General features: G+C 42.1%; 1 protein-coding gene across 4 annotated transcripts in view; it reads left to right on the top strand.

Annotated features, from left to right (window-relative positions):
- The window catches only part of LOC109634956 (ADAMTS-like protein 1), a 91,492-nt gene that overhangs the window by 39,228 nt on the left and 33,465 nt on the right, over positions 1 to 18,799 (top strand). Inside the window, exon 1 of one of the 4 annotated variants that reach the window (XM_020095830.2) lies at positions 16,705 to 16,913. The exons of the other annotated variants lie outside the window; for them this stretch is intronic. Within the exon in view, the coding sequence (XP_019951389.2) occupies positions 16,860 to 16,913 (54 nt within the window). The 5' untranslated portion in view covers positions 16,705 to 16,859. Of the gene's footprint in view, positions 1 to 16,704; positions 16,914 to 18,799 lie in introns of those variants that run through there. 4 annotated transcript variants of the gene reach the window in all.

The following is an 18,799-nucleotide window of genomic DNA, read 5'->3' on the forward strand; positions in this document are numbered from 1 at the left end:
CAGAGACAAATCTTGTACAATGGGGATGTGTTGATGCCAAAAAGTTTCATCCAGGAATTTTTGGATGTCTCAGCTCTGGGGTTTTGGCACTGCGTGTGCTAATTGCCTCCAAGTGGAAGCGATTGTTACTATTAGGCCTCTTATTTTCTGGTTGTGTCTGTATCTACGGGCATGTGGGCAGGATCATTCAAGGCCTTTGCCATGAATGTGGTTTCAGTCTAGTTAATTAAGATTAACAAGCTAAATCAAATTTTGTCACAAACAAAGAATATTGCAGCCAAGCGATAACATCTCAGTCTGATGAGCTCCCCCACCCAAACTCTGCAACCGAATCCTTCTTCAAATTAAGTCAGCAGAGATGTTTCTTTAAAAATAAAAATGTGACTTGGACAAGTTTTGTTTCACCTTGTGGTTTGCAATTTAAAATTAACAAACTAACTCCCGGGGTGTAATTCCAATACGTTACTAACTTTCAGCAGCTCTCCAATGTAAGCTTCTCTATGAATCGTTCATAGTGGCCACTTGGCTCCAGCAGTCGTATGTAGCCACTCTCCAGTGTAAGCAGCGGTGTTATCCTGAGTTAAAGCAGTAATTACCTGCTGTTGAAGGATCCCTGCCACCCATGCGGAGCAGAGTATAGGTCAAAACAGTAGGAGAGGTGCGACTCAAAACAGATCCCTCTCTTTAATGTGGGCTCTAATGGCTGTGTGTGGTGGCAGGGCTTGTACAGAACAGTAGCAGAACAAACATACACATCTCTCACCTGTCCTATCTGGAATGCCACATCCTGTTCTGCTTTCTGTACAACTGGTTTGCTGGAGGGGGCCGCAACTTAAGATTTAGTTGATTCCTGAAACTGTATGTTGATGCTTGAGGTCTTGTGTGTCCTTATCTGAGAAAACGGTAAGAAGGTTCGTGGTTTGTATTCCTGTTTGGCCGGGGTCTCTCTGTGTGGAGTTCACATGTTCCCCCTGTGATTGTGTGGGTTTTCTCCAGGTACTCCAGCTTCCTCCCACAGTCCTTAAACACGCAGATTGTGATTAGGTTAGTAATAGACCACAGACCATAGATGTGAGAGTGTATGGTTTGTCTCTGTTTGCTTGCCCTGTCTGGGGTGCACCCCTGGCCTCTCGCCTAATGTTATTTGTGATTGGCTCCTGCGATCTTAAAAGAATAAGTTGTACAAATAATGGATGGATGTTAACTAGAGGAGTCTCTTTTATGAAACAAGTCTTTGATCATGACAGCTAAAGGAATGGAAATATGTTTTTTCACATCTTCTGAATATGTAAGATTACACATATTCAAACTGTTGATGATTGATTATTTGATAAAAAGAAAATAATTAGGTAGATTTTTTTGAGGATCAATTGATTGTTTGAGTAATTTTTGAGTAAACATATAAAGATTTGCCGCCTTCAACTTCCTAAATGTAGTAAAAGAAAAACTGGGTCAGTAAAAATGAGCAATTTCAAAATAAAAGTATTACTTTGCACGCTTGACAAACTTTAGATATTTCATAGCCCAAAACAAATAATCCATAATTGAGAAAAGAATTATCAATCAGTAATGAAAACAATGAGTGTAGCATATAACTCTGCCAAGGCCAAACCAGATCTGGATTATTTTTAAAAATTAAGAGCCATATATTATTCATATATATCCTGAGTATCCGTCCCTTCAACCAGATCTGCACTAAAATGGAATGGGTTCTTTCCATGACTCATCCATTGGTGCAAATCACTTCAGTAATTGGGTAATCCTGCTGACAAACAACAAAAACTAACAAACAGACCAACAGACGCAGATGGAAACAACCTCCTTGGCAATAATCATTACTTGTAGCCTAAATTACTGAATTACTGTCTGTGCACTGTTTCAATAAAAATGAGTCAAAGCCACAAAATTGTAAATAAAGTTTTCTCTGCATCTCCAGTTGCATCCATCTGCAGTACAAACCAGGGCATTATAATTATTACTGCAACATGGATTTTGTGGTGTCATCATCCATGTAAGTTCTCTATTTTTAACTCATTTCAAATATGTGCCAACAACTTAGCCAGTTGTATATTTTTTTATAAGGTTATAATGATCTGCATCTTCATATTAACCTCTCTGGGCATTTTTTTCAAGTTTTGCTGCATTATCAACTACATCCTTCACCTCACTCAGCAAGTCGTTTTGGATGAGAGCAAAAGTCATCCTTCCAGAATGTAATTCATACTCCTCAGAGCCTTAAGCAGCGGGGCTCGTCTGTCTTTGAGTTGTGTTTTCTTGAGGGGATTTTTTTTTTTTTTTAAAGTTCTTATAGGCCGGCACTAAACTCTGCACCTCTGGCTGCGCAGGACTTGGAATATATTGGAAGGTCTCAAAGTGGTGGTCTTGCTCTGGTGCATGCTGAGAAGCCATCGCTGCAGACGTAAGTAATGCGAGTGCAAACATGAGAAAATCATGACCATGAAGTGCATGAGTGCGGACCTACAGCAGGGCCACAAACACACACGAACACATGCGTGCACACACATGCAAACACGCGCCCTCCTGTGCACAAGCTCTCAGGGAGCCCTGGGAGAGAATGTAATCTGTTCACAAACCACAAAATTGAAAAATGGCTCTGACACTCTTCCAAGCTGAAAAGTGAACAGCGCTTGCAACACTAGAAGCCATACTTAGATGAAGCTTTACACAACACAGAGGTAAGCCTTTGACTTCCAATTAGCATAATGAACAGATGTCTTTAGGTCGTCTGCGAAGATTCATTTGAATCCCTTTCTCTCCATTAAACTCTTTTACTGAACATACGCACTAACCTTGTGCATAAAGCAGCAGTGTGCCTGAGAAGAATGTTTGGAACAAGAACACACTGCAGACTTTCCAGTAATTTTTAAGGCATGAACTATATATTCAGTTGTATTTCATATTGATCAGGTTTCTTTGAATAAACCTCAATTAAAATGTTTTAAAAGCTGTTATTTTGGAGATTGTGATATTATACTTGGTGAGAACACAAATGTCAGAGTTGGTTGCTCCAGAATTTATTCTGGAACTTTACCGGCCAGCCCCTTAGAATGTCAGAGCGAGCCCATGTGAGAATACAGCAGGAAAATGACCAGATAATTCACTGTGAGCGAGTTGGCGAATCTAAATATCTCCAGATGAAAAAGAGGTGCCATACGCTGACAAGGATGTCAACTTGGAAAGACGGTGAGAGTCGAGAGCTTTTGGCGAGTAGGGTTGACGCTGGTGTTGATGCGCTGCAAACAAGCGTGTGATTTTCACAGCAGAATTTATACGTCATGCCCTGGCTCTTCCATGCTCTAGCACCGACCCTCGTCTTGTTGTGAACGTGTCTGACATGAACAACATGTGAAAGGCATAAATGGAAAATGTCAGGACCCAATTTTCAGGAAATTTTCCAATGTTTGAGACTCATTTGCGCACAACACATATCTGTAGTTCACACAAGTACAGACCTGGTGGTTCTGCTGGTCAAGTACTAGTTAGCGTTTCCAAAAGAGTCGATGAAGGCCTATTTGCTAGATGCTTCACTGCTTTACTACTAACTTGTGTTTGTGCGCTGTATTCTTTTTTTTATTTTGGCTGCAGTTTTGCAATCAAACAAGAAACTCAAGTATCCAAAGGAAACTTTAAGAGCAAATGGTATAATAATGACCTCTCGCACAATTCCCAGCAGCACTGATCAGTAACGGACATGATGTGTTTGAAGGATTCAGCTTCTCCTAATCAGCAAAATGCCTTTATTATAAAACTTTTTTTTCTCCCCTCCGGAAACATATACAAGCAAACATGTCGATGTTTTCAATGACGTCTTCCACTAATCATGCATGTTATACCCTCTTACTTGTATGACTAGTTGTAGCTCAATTATTGGTCGTGCCCCCTGGGTGCAGATGCTTGAGTTTTATAAAATGCTCTCGGGCTGATTGTGAGCGCTGCCTGTTCTCTGAATCGAGGAAAAACTTTTTCTGTTCATCCGGCAACGTGGGATTAATTCCGATGATGCTTCCCAGATGCATGCACCATACGCTGAGTTTGAAGAAGCTAATATGTGAAGTAGTTGAAGCCAGAAACATTTTAAAGAAGCAGGATTTTAGTGTTTTGTTTATTTTTTTCTTTTCCACCTGACAAGCTTCACTTTGCTGTTGCCTATTAAGTTGTCTTTTTTATTTTATTTACTTCAATCAAAAAACCTCTATCTGTAAGTGCTCGAGTAGCATTTGGCGCTGTAGGACGCGCATTCGCTCACTATGTTCGTGCAAATGTCTGAATCCCGACCACACTCCCAATGAAAGTGACCCAGCGGAGTATCGAAGCGTCCAGATTTATGAGCCCATCGCAAATGATGAAGGTCCTGTGATGAAAACATTGTCTGGGGTCCACGGGCCGGGAGCCAGGGTGTTAGTTGACTTAAGACAACTCTTCCTTTGTCCCTCCCCTGATGAAACGTCTGCATTGTGTTGTTATACGGGGTGTCTGTAAAGAGAGTCTGTCTGTGATTTATGGTATTAATCTTCGCATCAGTGTGGAGCCAAATGTGAATATCTGTGGCAACAATATAAAGCCATCAATCATTTGATCACTGAAGAAATAATTAATATTGTGCAGGAAGTAAGCGGGAGCACATCTCCAATCAGTTAGAAATGAAGAACTTGGAACAGATTTAAGAAAAGAGGACAAACATCTCTTTCAGCCTATTCCCACTGACCTCTGCAAATATTAGACACGGTTTTATTTCCTCTAAGTGAAGAATATGCTGTGTACTGTTGGGTTATGATTTGTGGCGCCTCTGGTTTTTACAGGTTGAACCACAAGCAAATGAGCAGCATCAGTTTTTCTGAATGACCTCACTGGGTTAATGATAGGGGGAGTTGGACTACGGCGGAGGAGCGTCTCTCCTCTCTGTCTCTCGCTGGGATGCCGTCGATGATGGAGTGATGGGAGGTGAGGGAGGGAGGGAGGGAAGGAGGGAGCGCGGCGGATGAGGGAGAGCGATTTTAAAGCCTGGCGCTGTTTTGCCCTCAATTGCACGTCTCCGCGAGGCAGAGAGACACCAATTAGAGGGAGGCGTAGAGTGAAGCCCTGCTAGATGAGCTCAGCCTGCGGCTCCTGTCTGGCACGCACACACAAACACACGCGCACACACATCCACACACACACACTGGCTGCTTCTCTTGCAAGAATTTGATAAAGATACACCAGAAAGAGAAAATATGTTTCGTCTATACCCGCTATGTGATTTAAAATTTGTACATACAGTGTGTTTGGTTGTGTGTGTGTGTGAGAGATATATAGCCCCGTCTGTTATGGGTCCATGGGTGGGAGAGAGGATTTATTTTAACACCCTCTTATTTTCAGTTTGAGTAAACCTCTGGCCCACTTGAGAAGGCTGAAACCAGCCCACACACTGATCATACTGCAGGTATACTCTGTGCATGGACTGAATGTTTCGTAGGGGACCGGGGGGTGGGGGTAGGGGTGGTCAAGTTGGAGCTGCAGCTGATATTTGAAGCTTGGGGAATTGTGCTCCATTCTCCTGCTGCTGCTGCTGCAAGAAGTCATGACTTAATGTTTCACTGATTGCTGGAAAACATTTCTATGACTCTGACCTCCTTGTAATGGCTGTTAGATTAGCCCAAGATCTCATATGCCACATTTTGCAGCCATTACATGACTCTTCTTTTGTTTTCGAGCTTATGATGACGCACCCGTGAAATGAATGGAGGAGGCTGTTTAGGAATAAGCCTGTAAATGACTTGCAGTGTTGTCACGCGGACACAAGATGCCGCTCTTGAGCTTTAAAGGCTGCAAAAAAAGATGAATAAAAAAGTGTGGTCGAATACCTACAGTGCACATGTTCAGCATCTCTAATAATTTTTTTTCCGTTACCAAATGTGGTTGTTGGGACTGTTGATAATCGGTCTGATTTGTTTCAGTGTGATTTTGGGGTTGTGTTGGTTTTTGTCTGTTCTTTGGTGAGTTTTCTTAAATCTCTGTTTTATCTATACTAAAACATTTACGTAGGACTAAAGATGCATACACATCTTCATCCTCGCCTCCCCTCTTCTCACTTGTAGTGGGAGTTCACTACAGTAGCATGTTTAGACAGCTGTAAGCCCCGAAGCTCTTGGGAAAACAGGGTAGAGGGTTTTTTAATGTGGGGATGGGGTTGCACTGATCCATCGCAGCTCTTTTCCTGTGCAGTTACTCTCCAGCCATGCATCTAAATGTTTCCTCTCCATCACCTGAAAAACTTGACACTAACCTTAATGGAGGTTAGGAGGATGACACATGAGATCGCTTTCCACGAGTGGGTAATTTTGTTTCGTAAACTGTGAAAGAGAAATGTGATGTAATTTCTTAATTTCAGCGCTATAGTGGAACATAGCCTAAGGTGGGAGTTCTGGCTTTTACTTTTTAATGAGTGATTTATTACATGACACACACACACACACACACACACACACACACACACACACACACACACACACACACACATAAACACACATAAACACACATAAACACACACACAGACAGTGCTTTGTCATTTGAAAGTTGTTCTGGTTACTTCTGTTGGCATGGATAAAGGTAAGAGCCTGACTGATTTATAATCGGTATCAGTGTTCGCACATTTAAAAACATTTATTTTATACAATAAACTATGCAGAATAGATGAGCATTAATGTTTACATTTTACATTCTTAATTCAAGCTCGATATATTTTGGTTTTCTTTATTATTTATAATAATTTACAAACAGGTTATGGTTAAACTTTACATTTTCATTTATTTGTCATAAGGGCTTGATAACGACATCTTAGAAATCATTGCCATTTTTTAAAAAGATATATATTGGTTTCGGAAATGCTTTATTCCCTAAAATCAATATCAGCAACAGCACCGAAAAATCCAGCCAGACTATAATAAAAACATTGATTGCAGATGTAATTTTGGCCACTAGGTGTCCCTCAATGAAAACAATAAGAAAATACCTAATTTGATGACATTGTAAAGCAGCGTGGGATCATGGGAGTTGTTGTCTTCACCACCGTTTCCTCTGTCTCATTTCTTGGTCCGCATGGTTCCCCAGGGCTTTACTGGGAGGTTTTCGGCGACAGAACCCGCAGCAAACCCCAATGATTAATCTTGATCGCTACGAGTGACCAAGCTTGAGTCCAAGCACTGGATTGGTTAACTGGCTAGCATCGTGATTTTCCATCATCGGAGAGATGGACAAAGCTACGGATAAAGTGGATATGACATAATTAAAAGGCGACTAATGTAACATCTCGTTAAATTGTGGACTTCTCTTGGTTTGAATATTGTTGGAAACATTTTGGATAATGCACGAACACAAACAATAAATATATAACAGGTGTAGTTGTTTTTAGACATTCTTTATGAAGAATTGTTACATATTATATCTTTAAGCACCACTTGCACGTTACGTGAATCATGTTAACAAAATAACCTTAAGATTATGTCGCTACTTTGTGAGGACAGACCTAATATCTCTTAAACAGATGAATGATTTCTCCACACTGCTCTGTGCGCAGCATTCACTTGGCACCGTCGATCATCACGGTTACATCCAGAGCGATGATGTCAGCTCTTTTCTTTTGCCATTATCTTGCGGTCATACTTCTTGGACTGTGAATTCCCTGCAGCTTGGTGTGTTGCGTTGCTACAACAGCCTCCCGTCTTGTTTGTCTCCCAGAGGAGTGGGAAATGTGGCGGGAAAGATGGGCACTTTTGACTCGTGTTTATCTTGAGGCTTTGGTGAAAAACCATACGTGTTCCTTGGGCGATATTTCTGCAGGCGTGCGAGTGCTCTTTTCCATATAGATCTGCTCTATAGCTTTAGAAACGCAATCCAGTGAGTTTCACACACGAGGGATGGAAAGTGAAAATACCACTTGATGGAGTGACAGTGTGACAGAGGGAAATGGAATGGAAGTGGCTCAACTGAGTCATGTGCTCCTTTCCCACCCTTTCGTCTCTTTCAGGGTGTCTATCTGTCTCTTTCTCTGTTTGCATCTCTGCATTACTTCATTATCTTTTCAGATTGTGTTAATACTTTGATCCTCGGGCTCCCTGTGCCTTTTCGCTGTATGGTTGCATCCTCAGCTGATTACAGGAGCATATGGGTTAGGAATGCTCGATAGCAGAGCTGCACCGTGGCATGCCGACTGTCTGAAATGTGGATGATGCAGGACAAAGTGTGCTGAAGTGACAGGATCATCAGCACTCTAACAGAGAGGTGCACAAGAGCTTATGTGCCCTCTATCGAATTAAATTAAATCTTTTTGCTGCTGATTTTACAAACCACAGTGGGGCTAAGTTCAAAATGTGGAGTGATTTTACACAATTTCAATTTTTTACACATTCCAAATCTTTTCTACACATGCTTGAAATTCTTTCTAAAGGTCATTTTCTTATTGAGCCTCATCGGGGCCCATGTCTCCACTTAATCATAATCATTAAAATGTCATTATTTTGCTTCCTCTCTATGAGACCTCCAACGTGCAGGCAGGGATCAGGGAAATCTGAATAATTTGTCAAGGAGCATAACCGACTGTGGTTCGAGGCATTTTTCTCAAATCATGAAGTGAGTGTTTCATATTTGAACAATAGTCAGAACAGAGACTAATAGCCTGAGAGGTATTAAGCTGAAAATCAGATTCTGTGCATGTAAAAGATTCAGTGAATTTCTGTGTTTGTCAAAGGGAATTGGAACAATGTGCTGGAGGTGTCATCCATTTCTTCTTTAATCATTTCCATGTTTGTAGGTCAGGTGCAGGTCATAACAAGGAACTGAAGCACACACGCCCCTGTGCTCTCCTCGTTATTGCATCATCATTTAACCGAGTGAAAAATGTCAGATTTCAGAGGACGCTCCGAGGGTTAAAGCCTCCTACGACCACCTTTATCATATTACTATCACTTTCTGTGATCGTCTCGGAGCCAAAGACAACACGCAATACATTTTCGGCGATGAAAAACACATGGTCCCGATGTGACTCAATTTTGGGGTTAAAAACTGAAACCTAAGCTGCGTGCAGCACACACAGGGGATCAGACACGTCTTCCTGCGCCCTGAAAAGATTCAGCTCGCTTTGAGTGTAAATGCTCGGCACTCGCACATCACGCTTAATAAGCCACTGAGACAAACCAGGTGCCTTTTTATTTGGAGTCGCTGCACGGTGTCTGTGCTCGTAGAGGATGCCAGGGGAACCGCTGTGTCTCGTTTTCGCAATTATGAACGAGGTTAACAAGAGAGCCTGTTTCATGTCCGCCCCTCTGCTTTACAGCTCTGACCTGAGGTTCTCTCAGTTCGACTATGTCTCTTCGCTCAAATGATCCGTTTGCTTTTCAATGTTTGCAACATTTTCCAAGTTTTTGAGCACCAACCGTGGTTTTTCATTAACTTTTTGGCGCTAATTTCCTCTTGTAACTGGTCATTTTATAAGCTGCTGTGGATCCTGACATGATCGCACATGTCATATTTACAGTTCTGCAATCCTGATGGAGGTTTTTGCAGCCAAAAATATTTGGTTTCACAGTTTTGATTACTGTAAATGGCTGCTGCAAGTGGCTGCATTATTTTTCCGTCATAACTCAACATTTCCCAGACAGCCTGGGGAACAAGCTGTCCTGGGATTGTGTTCATCAACTGTTGCTGGTCCTAACTAACTTGGAGTAAGGGGAGGATTGCGTTATCAAACTTCTCAGTGAAGAAAAAATGTCCAGTGACGTGAAGAAGAGCCTGTTTTAAGTTGCTATAAGGGCAAAGAGGAAGGATTTGGTTGTAATCCAAACTTTGATTGCCGTCACAGTGGCTGAGCTGTTCAGTCATTCTTCAACGTGTTGCCAATTCTGAGCTTTGAGTTGTGACGAGTTGTCCCTGTCAAACTCAGTGTATCCCCGGGGCTCAGACGTATTGTACTAGAAGTATATAAGAGAAAAGAACACTGTTTAAAGTGAACACTGATGTGTTTTTTTCTTCAAACATACAGTCGAGTCCCAAAGTCTGAGTCCCCACTGAAAGAGGTTTGAGATGAGTTTGTAGACGCATCAACTCCTACGGTTACGCCTGGTGTCCACACTGCTCCGGAGTTTTAGAGATGCTAAAATGTAGGACATCTGGACGGGCAGAAATGGAGATGCTAGGAAACTATTTGAAACGACTACAATAGTAGTGTGGATGTAGCCTCAGATAAACCATAGCAAGCTGTTCATTCCAGATACTCATGTTCATCGATTGTTGTTCCCACATTATAACTGTTACTGCCACTGACTTTTCAACAGATAGAAGCTGCACTTAGAGGGAGCATAATTCTTTCTGAGCTACAACAACGCGACCCATGCTTCCCCAAAAGCAGTTGAACAGCAATGCATGTAACATCAGAGTAATTTATTTTGAAATGGACAAGGAAACCAAAACAAATTATTCACTCAGACAGGAAGGAGGGATGACAAGGGCCAGGATGCGTGTCGAATGTGAACAGCCCCAGCTTAAGCAGTGACGTCCTCTGTTTAGTTTCATGGGACAAGAGGGAGAGAAGATGTGTTGTCCTTGCCACCCAACATACAGCAATATCAGCTCTGGAAGGGAACTGCTGTTTTATAGCATATATAGTATATATAATATATGATGTTTGAATTAGTTAAACAGCATGTAAGTGACCACTCAGATGTATTTGCAGGTTCTTAACTCTGGAGTTAGTTTTCACAAACCTTCAGGTGGTTTCCTGGTTTCTTGCTTGGTAAGGTTGTCAATAATTTGATGTATTGCATAATTATTTCAAATCTATTCAAATACCAAGGTTGAACTTTAGATGTTGATCCGCTTATCTGTGGTCAGGTTATTACAGTTTGAATATGAACTTTCCCCTATGTTTGAATGAATGTTTGTATTTTCGAAGAAATAGTGACAGCCCCAGCGATACTGAACCAAGATAAAATGCTATACAGGGCAGTGGGAAAGTTACCCACTATTGAGTAAAATAAATTTAATTATTTGAGTCAGAGTCTTCAGAAAATTCTGAATTGTTTGGGAAAAGGCATGTACACTGATATCCAGGTGATATGGCAATATGGTGATCAGGGGATCAGTCAAGCTTGAGTCCATAAATAAGCTGAGGTGCTTCAGCATCTGCACAGATCTGGATGCAGGTCCCACGCTCCCTGTTTCCTTCCAGCCCACCTTGGCAAGCCAGTATAGCCGACTCCAGCGGCTTTACACGGCTAATTTATGCCCATCCCCTCCTGTCGTAACCTCCTTAAAACGCCACAGTGGCCGTGGTGGAGTTGGGGGGAGTGTTGGTGGAGTGGGACCCTGATGGAGTTAGCCTGAAAGCTGCTAAAACATATGAGCTTTCCTGGATGTGCTAGTGGGAAAAGCTTGGTGCTGTGAGAATGTATAAACGCAGTTTCAGGAAGCAGTAAATGTCAGTGCTGGTTCTTAATTACCTGCCACATTCGTCCTCTGTGCTAAGGGCTGCATGTGGACTTTTAGAGGCTCTGGTGGGATCAGATTGTGGTAACTGGCTTATTCAAAATGCCACTATAAAGAGTACCATGAGTTATATATATATTGCATCACAAGTGCAGCTTTTGTAGTTGTATGCAAAGTATAAACATTAGTAATCATGCTGATGTGAGCTTATACCTTCAAGCACCACTGTACTTCAGTACAGTCTCACAGGACGACTATCATGACAGTGGGCTCACTGGCAACACTTTGAAAATATGCAAGCAATATGTTCAGGTATGCCAGCCAATCATTTGAGTTCATCCGAATGAAATGATGGTCATTCTTTAATACATTTCTTTGGTGACATTATTTATTGATGTCTATAGGGACATGAAATGGATTTCAACAACCCCATCTTTAAAACATTTACCATATACTATACATATTTCTTTCCTTTTTTTTTTTAGAGCAGATGTAAAATAAATCTGCAAATTCTTTCATGAATGAATAAATGAAATGAATGCATTGTGAGGTCACCCACCCAACCTCGCTGGATGTTTTTGCGCTGTGCAGCCTTGAGCTTATTATGCGCATGCTATGAACAACAAATCATTTTGTTTTCATTCATGCTGTTCAAAGTTCCGGGGCCAATATCCAAGCAGAACGAATGTCTTCCTCTGCAGAGCTGTTTGGGGAGTTGCAGTCAGAGGGTCTACTGGACTCCATGCCAGCAGAGATGGGTCCACTCGAGGCCAAACTGGCGTTAGTCTTTCCCTCGAGCACATTATTTATCCCTAAAATGGCCTTGAATGCAGCACTGTTCTCTGTCCCACCTTAACCATGATGCAGTATCTGCAGTAGGTGTATTTATGGCTCCGTAAATCTGTCATCTTCAGATTACCACCAAATACCGAAACCAAATATTGCTATCGCTTGCAAGACTCAATATTCCAATTGACCTCTGTTCTATATCAAGTACTGAATAATAGTAAATAATCAGGAAAGTTGGCCTCATGTGGAAACAAATGAAATAAGAGATAAAAAGAAAGAAATAAGACAGAAGAGATTTTTTAATGGTGCTGCTGAAAGAGTAAGAGAAAATATGTAGGGAGTATTTCAAAGCTCATGTAATAGAGCCAACTTTGAGTTGCCGTTGTGCACTTCACCTCCCATCTGGCTCAAATTGGTTTTAGCTGATTGTCGGGGAATTACATCTTTATTTCAATCCTCTAGTTTTGGTGTGATGGGGACGTGTGGTTGATTTTCAGCTGCAGGTCGTAAAACCCCTGTCCTGGTAAAACATTTTATATAGTGGCCCAGAAAGCTTTTTAAACAATGGCTTTGGTGTAAATCATGCCTGGAGCACATGCGTCGTTTGCAGAGGCGGTGGGAGGCTACCATTATTCCGCCTGGATCATTTAAGTCTTCTCGTGGGAGCCAAGGGTTTGGGCCCTTGGTGTAACTTAATGTCATTCCCTGGTAACCTTAGCTTCACTTGTCTCTCGCTCTGAGGACTCATGGGCCTGTTAAGTCAGGTCATCACCTCATAACATTGCAATCTTTTAATTTGACTCTTTATTCTGCCACAGAGGAGAAGAGAGAAGGATCAGTTTAAACCTCCGCTGCTTGGGAAGCCTACATGGTCTCAACATTCGGTTTACATTTATGTTTTATTTTTGCTCTGGAGAATTTCTCCAGGGTCATTTCATCCTACAGAGAGTGATGATAGAAAAATGTTTTGCAGACATACAGGGATATCGGTTGGTCGGGTTTCCATCATTAAGCCAAGCCTGCAAACAGGAAACTTTAACTTGCATCAGTCTCTCCTCATAAGGATCAGCAGCTCATTCTGTTGAAATAACTGGCAATTTGACTGCAGTAATTTAGAGTTGTGGTGCAGCTTTCTACACTGTGGTCTTCAGTTGAAGGCTAATTTCTTTTTATGTACCATTTCGATTTGGACTGAAAAATGTTTTTGTGAGGTCTAATGTTGGAGTTAGGCCGTTGATTGGTCTGTTCAGTCGGCAACCTCCCCTCCTGTATAAATAAATCATCTCAACAGGAAGAGTTCGATTGCCTCTTGATGTTTTGTAGCTTTTTCCTCAGTAGAATACAATGCTGTGTTTTTTGCTTCAAGTTAATTTCAAATACAATCTCAGATGAATATCGACTTCTTCTGCTGCTGTCGTGACTGTCTTACTCTTTACGACTGGACCTCCTTGTAAACAGAGATTTATAGCCCAGTCGCTGCATTCCACTGTCTCCTCCTGGCATATATGAGTATCGGCCTACAGATACTTCAGGTGAAGCAGGTGAGTGTTTCCCTTGTGAAAACTGACACAAAGCAATTAAAATAAGGACATAACCCAAACATAATGTTGGGGGGCAATATAATCACACAAGATAACACATTAATAAATCCCACACCTATATATATGTCCAGGGGGCAACATTTGTAACGATGGACGATGAGAGTGGTTCCCAAACGTGATGCCAAAGTGTCTCGATCATGCCCCTGGTGGCTGGCTGCAGTATATGTCCTAAACTCGACCCCCTCCATGTCTTTTTCAGTAGTTCTTATCACATTAATGCATGATGCATTCTTTGGTTTTTAATTAGATGTTTGATGCTATAAAGGTGTCGTGATTGACAGTTGAACTCTACACCACAATCACTGCTGCACATACTCTGTCTCTAAATGACTTAAAGATTCAGAAAGAACCCCCCCCTTCATGAAAATATAAAGTATTCTATGGCAAACAAAACAAAACAAAAAGTCATACAATTTAGATGAAACACACAACGGAAAACATCACCAGGATTATTTTATGTTAAAACCTTTAATTGGCACAAGATGGCAGGGTCCACACCCAGGTTATTTTGGCTTCATTTCTGGATAGTGGAGACATGTTGGCCATCTTTATATACAGTCAATGGGCGAGACACATAATCATTAACTTCCTTATAATTTGACAGTAATGATGGCACAGCGATGACACCCAAGTTGTAATGTACTTGTCCTTATACGGACAATCAGTTCCCTCATCCATTTGCATGCTTCCCTTATGCAACCTGATATCCCCACCTTCCTATTCTGTAAAACAACAATGCACTATATCGCCGTCTTCAGGATTATTGTTTCAGCTTTGAGGAGACACCTCCACCGTGAGATCCCTATCCAAGTGAGTATCAGTCAGACACATTCATTTCCTCCTCGGTGTTTGGTTTTAAAATTTGGTGCACATCAGATGCCGCGGTTTATTTTCTGTAGTTGTACATTTATAAATATGAGAAGGATTTCTTGTGAAAGCAAATATCAGAAGGTTATGGATTGAGGGTGCACGGTGGTGTGATTTTTCTGTCAGCATGGGAAAACATGCACATGTCAACGTCTTTCCCCGCTGGCACCACATTTTGTGTAGTAGATAATTGTGTGTGTGTGGTCCATGTGTTACTCATGTTGTGGGGACCTACATCTATTTAAACAGTCACATTATGGGGATATGTGTTCCTTATGGGGACAAAAGTCCCAATAATGTAAATCATTAAATTCTTAAGGAAGAGACACGTTAGGTTAAAGGTTGAGGTTAGATCATTAGTGACTATGGTTAAGGTTAAAGTAAGTCTCCAGAAAATCAATGCAAGTCAATGCAGTGTCCTTTAAAGTAATGGAGACACGACTGTGTGTGTGTGTTTTAGATAATTTACAGGATGTACTGACATTCCCCTCTAACAAATCAAACAAGCCAAGTCTTATAGACTGTCAGTGGTGAGTTAAGACTTCACATTAAAACGTTAAAACTTGTATGTGTGTGTGTCTGTGCATCTGTGTATGTGGGTGTGTGTGTGTGTGTACTGGTTAAGTGTCGAGACAACCGCTGCGATGTTGTGATTAAGCTCGCTCACTGTTTGCTCTGGAGTGCAGCACATTCCTTGCAGCCTTAATTGATAGCAATTTTGTGGTTTTAGATGTGGTGTTTGATTGGGAGGCGAATTTGAAGTCTTGATTTGAAGGGCACAGAGTTTTTATTGTCTTTGGAACGTTAGGGGTGAATGCCTGAGTGATGGCCTTACTACCTTGTGAGACACATCAAGGGGGGAACCAGAGAGTTGGCACTAACTTGGACTGCTGCATTTCTTTTTCTTTTTTTTACCTCTCTCTTTCAGCTTTTGTTTTTCGTGCCTTGCCAATGCAAAAGTGAAAACTGAAAGCTGCTCAGTGTGCAGTGTATTCCCTCTGTGCCAAGAGCTGTCCATCCGAACAGTTGTTTTTCCTTTATAACCAGCGGAATTGTCCCTCCAGGGGACACCTGGCTTGTTCCCCACCTCCACTGTGCAAATGTTCACTGGCTCAAACTGCCAGATGTTATGAAAGGATCTATTGAAGTAGACCTTTAGGTCATAAAGGGATCGAAAAAAAAGCCACCACGACTGAAAGTCTTTTCTGATACCTTTGTGACCACACTATGTCATCTGACTTTACATGGGGCTCTCACGTTTAACTCCTTGCAACGCAAAACACAGTCAGGAAACCGGACGTGAAGTTATTTGCTCTCGAATAACTCTGGGTTTTGTTTTGATGTATCTTGTTGTCAGCGTTTTTTTTTGCCATAGTGTGACTGAGATTTTTTTTCACAGAGAGAGAGCTGGCTAAAGATGGAGAGAAGCTGTCCAGAGCAAAAAAAGGTTTGAGAAGCAGCGGCTGGAGCACGAGTGATAGAGAATGAGAGAATGGCAAGCAGGGTGGAAAAAATAGGAAAAGAGAATTTGAGATATTAGGAGAATAAATTAGGGGAAGAAAATTGGTTTACAGTTGTCTGTCTGCCGTTATTGCCGCTCTATGACTTTCTGACATGCACACACATACACACACACACACACACACACACACACACACACACACACACACACACACACACACACACACACACACACACACACACAAAATTGTGAAGTTGCAGTTGGCCCAGCTCCTTGTTTGTACTAGCGTGCTTGACCGAGGCCTATTTATTGATTGGCTCGTGTGCCAGACCTGAGGACTCGTGGGGCTCGGATACCCCGGATTACTCCCCCCACACTCACACACACACACACACACACACACACACACACACACACACACACACACACACACACACACACACACTCACTCTCTCTCCCAGTCCTCCTCCCTCCCCTCAGCTTATCCGAATTACTCCTGAGGAAGAACGGGAGCAAGTCAGAGAGGAGACGACCGGCAGACGGGACACACAGAGTGACCCAGAGAGGGGGGCATCACACATCAGGCTCATATACACACACACACACGCACACACAAATAACACTTGAGCAGAACTGGAGTGACAGGCTTGCACACTTTGTAAAGCATGGAGCAAGACTTTTCATCTTGCAAGCTACTGGTGACGGCTCTTCTTATACTGGTACAGTAATATTTGTACTTTTTTCGAATTTCATCATCTAAATATTCATTTTGTTGAGTTATACTTTTTCTGTTGTCTTTTATTTCATAATGAATCATCTTAAAGTACTTGTGCATTCGATAAGCATGTGTTATAGTAGGTTTCTTTACTGTATTACAGTACGCAGTATGGTTATATGACCCTTCTATCAGCAGAAGCTTTAACAGGGCATTTATTAATGTGACTTGTATTACTAACTTTCATGCCACGTTACGCAAGTGCAGGTCAACAGGCTGTTTTGTCAGAGGGCGAGCTCTCCCTGTTACATTGCACTGACTGCCTTGCGGCATGACAGAGAGTGCAGCGTCCAGCGCACAGCAGACGACAAGAGATTCAGCAGATGTGCAAATATCGTATGTCTTGCCGACTGAAATGGCCATCGTATGTATATTGACACAGTCTGCTGCAGGAGTCATTTTTCTTTTCCCCTGTCGAGGACTTTTCCATCTTCAAGGAAAATGTCCCTGCATCTCAGCCGCTGACAGGTGACTTAAATAGAATCCGTCCATCAGAATAACACATAAGGTGGAGGTCAGTGGTCTTTATATTGTATATTCATTTCCTCAATTCCACTGGGTGTGAAAACATGGGGTGGGTGACAGCCAGGGGGCCTTCTGTGGTGATGAATTAGCTCTGTTTTACTCATATCAACAGAGCCGGAGAACAAATAATCTAATTTTACATTCTTTGATGAGTAAATGATGAGGGAATCTTAATATTAAAGCGGGGCTTGCTCCCTCCATACAGTGCAAATAAAACCCTGATGGGATCAGAACAGAAGAGGTGGGATGTGTCGTGATGAGGCTTAGGGAGCCTCCAGGAGGATATCTGAGACTTTGCATTATTGAAGCCAAATCCCAGCAGGACGGCCCTTTGACTAGAACAATGGCAGCGCAGTTGGCCAAACAACCTCCTCATCTCCATCCCTCCATCCCTCCACTTTCCCTCCTTTTTCCTCACTAGTCTTGTAATGCCTCCAGCTGTAATTGAGTGCAAAATTCACTGATGACTTTTCAAAGGAGAATTAAAGGTGGAGCTCTGACTGGCTGCCCAGAGCGCAGCCCTGTGTTTATTTACCGTGGATCCAAACATTGGAATAGTTGGCCCGTGCAGAAAGTCGCGCCACTGCCGATGTGTTTGACTGTTTGCTCCATTGGCAGCGTGTTTGGGTCTTGCAGGCGTCATCGCCACTGACAGACATTGACGTCGGTCCCCGCACACTTTTAATAATGTGCACCCACCAGCCCTCTCTGCAGCGTAAATGGCGTGGGTGTTTTTGCTACCGTGACCCAAAGAAAATAATCAGAGCGGTGTTATTACCGTGTATTTGCTTTCCTCTAGAAGATCCATTCATCTCTGTAGACAAAGCACAATGCAAATTTTCCTGGTAAAAGGGGCCAAACAGGTCATAATAACTGGGCACTCCTCCTGAGTTTCCCTCAAAAATCTCCAGGCTTTGTATCTCATATGCAAAGCTTGGACCTTCAGCAGGTGTTTCATGTAAGTTCTCATGGTCCCTTTCCTATTCGTTGTGATCAGAGCAAAGTCTCAGTGGCTGTAAAGCAATACATTCACTAGAGGGCAGTGCATAGTCGAGTTTCTGACAACGACAAACATGGCGACTGTGGAGAAGGTTGTGATAATGTACTTGGTAAGAAAGACGCAAAAGGGTCTGTTTATCCCTTTGCCCGTGCAAAGTAACATATATAGACGGCAACTTGCAATATCTCTCATCAGAGAGTTAAGCCACTGAAATTTCTTAGTTGTGTCCTATGGTGGTCTCGCTTGAACTGTTGGCTACACACTATAGAAACTGCTCTTATGCATATTTTAAATATTCTTTCCAC

The sequence above is a fragment of the Paralichthys olivaceus genome, chromosome 22 (genome assembly GCF_024713975.1).
Source record: "Paralichthys olivaceus isolate ysfri-2021 chromosome 22, ASM2471397v2, whole genome shotgun sequence".
Taxonomy (NCBI): Eukaryota; Metazoa; Chordata; class Actinopteri; order Pleuronectiformes; family Paralichthyidae; genus Paralichthys; species Paralichthys olivaceus.